The 4,993-nt window shown below is 44.1% G+C and overlaps 1 protein-coding gene across 1 annotated transcript; it reads left to right on the top strand.

The window, feature by feature from the left end:
* Positions 1 to 339: 339 nt before the first annotated feature.
* On the top strand, positions 340 to 4,993 carry LOC102069019 (olfactory receptor 10AC1). Its single transcript, XM_005494985.2, has one exon. It carries the CDS (start codon positions 340 to 342, stop codon positions 1,342 to 1,344), a length of 1,005 nt encoding a protein of 334 aa, XP_005495042.2. The 3' UTR covers positions 1,345 to 4,993.

The following is a 4,993-nucleotide window of genomic DNA, read 5'->3' on the forward strand; positions in this document are numbered from 1 at the left end:
TTCTGACAAGATAGCAATAAATTCTTTTTCTCTGAAAGATTTAGGTGTCCTGGGGCTGATATCTTGCTGTGAGTCCTTTCTTTAAAAAAGTATCTTACATTGCATAGTTTCTATTTTAACATTTTGTTATAAACTAAAACTATATTTAGCACACTACTTAGGAGAATTAATACAGCATAACTTTCTAACACAACACATTTTAATTTTTGCGAAAAGCCAATCATAAAGTACACATTTTTCACACTACGCTGGTTCTACAGTAATGCAGCATTATTTCCTATCTGGAATTGATTGCCAGGCATCGAATTCAGCTGTTTCCCGTCTGTTTCCCTCCTGCAGATGCCATGCGAAGGCTGTATGGAGAGGGACAATGTGAGCAGTGGCGCAACCATGGAGTTCATCCTGCTCGGCTTCTCTGAGCTGCTCCATCTGCGGGTCCTGCTCTTCTTTACCTTCCTCATTGTTCATTTGGTCACACTGGCAGGGAATATGATGGTCTTCATAGCGGTGGTGAGGGAGCCCTCACGTCCCCCCATGCTTTTCTTCCTCGGGCAACTCTCTGCTGTGGAGTTGTGCTATACTTTAGTCCTAGTGCCCAAGGCGCTGCTCAGCCTAGCAGTGGGTGGCAGCCCCATCTCCATGCCAGGCTGTGCCGCACAGATGCACTTCTTCGTGGCCCTTGGTGGCACTGAGTGCTTCCTGCTGGCAGCCATGGCCTACGACCGCTACGCGGCCGTCTGCCAGCCCCTGCGCTACGCGGCCCTCATGGGCGAGGGGCTGTGCCTGTGCCTGGCTCTGGCCTGCGCCCTGGGAGCCTTCGCTGTGGCCCTGGGCCTTACGGTGGCCGTGTTCCGCCTGCCCTTCTGTCAGCCCCGCCGCATCGACCACTTCTTCTGCGACGTGCCCGCCGTGCTGCACCTGGCCTGCGCACAGGGCTACGCCGCAGAGCTGGCCCTGCTGGCGGCCTGCGTGCTCCTCCTGCTGCTCCCCTTCCTGCTGATCCTGGCCTCGTACCTCTGCATTGTTGTGGCTCTGTTAGGTGTCACCTCCCCAGTGGGAAGGGGCAAGGCCTTTTCCACCTGCATTTCGCACCTGGCCATCACCTTACTGCACTATGGCTGTGCCACCTTCATCTATATTCGGCCCAAGTCCAGTTACTCACCTGCTCGGGACAAGGTGGTGTCTCTGGTCTACACCAACGTTACTCCTTTAATGTATCCCCTCATTTATGGCCTGAGGAACAAGGAAATCAGAGGGATCCTCAGGAAAATGCTGAGGAGGAAGAAAATAGGTGGACTGGGACACTATCAGAGTTGTGATGTGTGTGTGTGTGGTAAATTTTAGTAGAGCAAACACATTCTTGTTGGGAAAAAGCCCCATAACCAGATCACCATTGACTTCACTAAGGCAAATATCCAGGCAGAATTCTACATGCATCACTACATTTATGAGAAAATGATATCTCTGCTCAAAAAAAAAAAAAATCCCCAGCATAACGCTTGATCTAAAGGAAAATGCTTCAGTGAGTTGTGAGGATGAAGAGCTTTGATCAATCACTGGTCTCGCTTCTCTGATCACATACATATTCAGGCTTACATTCATAGTCATGCCAGCACAATTAGAAGATCAACACAAAAGTTTTGAAAGCTAATAAACCAATATTAAAGTATTGGTTTTGTTATTTTTCTATCAAGATGACAGCAGAAATTGGGTAGTCAGTACAAATTTTAGCCTGGTAAGTTTACCAGCACAATAAATCTGTAGGGCTTAAAGGAAGGTTAGAAGAAGAAAGACCATGGCTAGAAAAAAGGGTAAAATAGCTGTGGTTTTCTCCAAATTTAGTAGAAGGCTGCACTCTGGCATCCCATGACAAATGGAAAGATTGTTAGTGTAAACTCATCTAACCTTGAATTATTCTACATATTGAAAGTTAAAATGCCAACAGTCTAACAAGAGTATGACTTTGCTATGCCAGTTTTGCAGGAAGCAAAACATATTTCCTTGTATTGGGAGATGCTTTAGGTTTGGATTGTTCCTATGGCAACGCAAAGGCTAAGATACTTGTTTTGTCGTGTGACTTTCACCACCAAAGACTGCATCATATAAATATGAATGCCTGGGAAGTGTTGAGATCTGTAATTGTAAAAGTAATAATACTGCTGCCACAGCTACTGCAATTTCTTCAGCAAAACCAGTGAGAGTTACAGGCTGGATACTTCAGCAGACATAAGAATCTGAAAGTTGCAAAGCAGTGCTATTTTATGAGTTTCCTATGTGTAGGAGGAACAGGATGATTCAGACAAATTAGAAAAGATCAATTTTGGCCAGGAAGAGGGGAGGAAAGAACCAACTTAATTATTTTATTTAATACTTCCCTCCCCCATGTCTCTTTAAAGGCCGTAGAGACACCATGATTCAGAACCCACCTCTTACACAGAAAATAGTTGAGAAAAAAATTAAAATGTTTGCTTCTGTTCCTCTGTCTCATTCAAAGGAATCTCAGCACCCCAGCTGCCCTCAACTCTCTCGCTGGGCAGATTGAGAAAGCAGAGTGGTATTTGCTTTCTCTGGGCTACAATAATTAAAAATTATGGTAAGTGGATTTGACAAATGTAAGAAATTGGCACTGTAACGAAGGAAGTTAACTTGGAGCCTTCTGACAAAAGAGAAATGTGGAATTTAAAACTGACATTAAAAGCTGTCTTCAAGATCAGAGTCTAGCCTGCCTAAAACATTAACACAGAATATTGGCTCTCAATTACTATTGGCTCTCTAATTACTCTGTGGGCAAACACTTAGCTGCATTATTTAAAATAATCAAAGTTGCAGTGAACATTTTAATCACCTGCCAGCTCTTCCAAAAAGTGAGAAGGAGAGGGTCTCAATGAGAGAACACTATGTACTAATAGAGAAGTACTTCAGAATTACATTAGAGAAGTACTTTGAATCAATACTATTAAGTAACTGTAATGAGCACAAGCAGAATAGGAAGCATCAATTCTAAATCCTGTCAAGTCAAATCAAGCTTTGAAGTCAATCCTGCTGCAAGCAGTTGGCTGGACTTGAGGCGGCCAGAGGTCCTTCCTGAGATTAGCACGACTTTGCATCAGAGGTTTCTAACCTGCCTTCTGTCCAAATGCCTGGCAATAAAACTGAAGGACAGACAGACACTGAGGTTTATGACACTGTTCAAAGCCTTGGTAGAGGCCCTCACATATTTCTGGCAGCTGTGGGTGTGGGATAGCAGAGAGATTACTGTGACCTGCTGTGGGAAGACAGCAGGGCTGTCCCCTGAAGCAGGATGCTCCTCACCAACCACTGCAGAACAGAGGTACCTGGACAGATCTCTCCTCACTCCAAGGATACAGATGATGCCTTTGGAAGGGATGAAATGACCTAAACAGCAGTCAGTCTAGACTCCCAGCCTGAGATACATGTGGGAAGTTTGACAAGCAGTGGAGGCTCTCTGAGAAAATGCTTTCTCTACCCAATGTTCTTGCAGATGAACAGAGTGAGGAGATATCCCACAGCCCAAGACCACCCTCACCAGTGTTCCCACACCCAGTAGTCCAAGACTAGCCCCATCAGTATTCTCACACTCATTCACAGCACCCTTTCTCCTCAACCCTTGCCAGCTGTGTTATGCACTGTACAGATAAGTAGGGAGTATGAGGTAAGAGCAGCAGCAACGTATCAGAGATATCACAACCATTTCCTTTCTAAAATGTTATCTTTTAATTGACTGGACCTGCCTGAGGTCCCTTTCCACTCAACAAGTGGCTGTTTCAGTCCTGTTGACTCAGCACACTGTGTGCTGAGAGCTGGAGAGTGCTCAAGTGAAGTAAGGCGGCACCATCCCTGATGTAGGTGTGAGCACAGAATAATTTTTAAAAGGTAATTTCTAAGCTATTTTCAGACCTTCATAGGGAACAGCAGGATTCAGCTAGGCAGAGCAGATTATGACAAATGCACATTCCACCTCCAAACAAAAATGGGTATGGAAAAGATTTTTCCATGGGTGCTGTAGTTTTTTGGGTTGGTTAGAGATTCAAGAGTCCCCAGTGAATGAGTACAGCTGGGTACCTGCATTTCTTGTCCATTCTTGGAAGAGGAATGCTTGCATTCCCAAATTTGCCGAGACCTGAGATCTGGCGAACATAGATGTCATGAAGTTTTCCAGTGAAACCAATTAGGACATCACTAAGAATCACTTTATGGTTTACACAGCCATACAAACAGAGTATTCACCCTTGCAATTAATTTCATAAAGGCGGCCCTGAGCAAGCACTGTGTAAGAACACAGATCTTATCAGTGGTGCAGCACCAGAGCCCAGCCTGTAAGAGTTCAACCTGTAAGATCATATCAGTGATAGGCTGTCCACATTCTCAAAAATGAAGAGAGTTTGGAGGATGATGGCCCAGATTTGGGCAGCATTCGGGATGCTCAAGGTCCAGCAGCTTGAATGGTACATGCCACTGAAAGGTTCCTCCACTTAAGGGGATAATTCAAGGTGGTTCCTTGAGAGCTACTGCCAGTACCAGACATACTGGGAGGGTACAAGTGAAACCTCCCTTTCAGTATAGGGAGAAACCAGACAAAAATGCTTTGGTGTTTTTTGTTTGTTTGTTTTTTGTTTGGTTGGGGTTTTTTTGTTTCATTATGGGGGGTTTTTTGCACACATTATGCTTTGCTGGCAAGCCAGGTAAGACGTTTCCTAAAAGTTGTTCCTATAAATAATCAATCTCCTAAAAGAAATAAATGTACTTGCATTAAATGTACTTGCATTATTTTCCTAGGAGTATAAATACAAAAAGTTTATCTAGGGGATTTTTCCCTGTTATGGGTAAGGAAAGTTGTAAACTTGGCAAAAGTCCAGTTTTAAGAGCTAGGAAGACATTTCAGTGTATTTATTTTCCCTTGACAAAGACATGTTATAACATTCTGTCTGTTTTGGCTTACATGGAAAGTGAGTCCACCAGCCTTTCTTTCTTT

This window comes from Zonotrichia albicollis, chromosome 2 (assembly GCF_047830755.1).
Source record: "Zonotrichia albicollis isolate bZonAlb1 chromosome 2, bZonAlb1.hap1, whole genome shotgun sequence".
Classification (NCBI taxonomy): domain Eukaryota; kingdom Metazoa; phylum Chordata; class Aves; order Passeriformes; family Passerellidae; genus Zonotrichia; species Zonotrichia albicollis.

Coding starts and splice junctions, on each gene's coding strand:
- LOC102069019 (XM_005494985.2), top strand. CDS start 340: ATGCCATGCGAAGGCTGTATGGAGAGGGACAATGTGAGCAGTGGCGCA.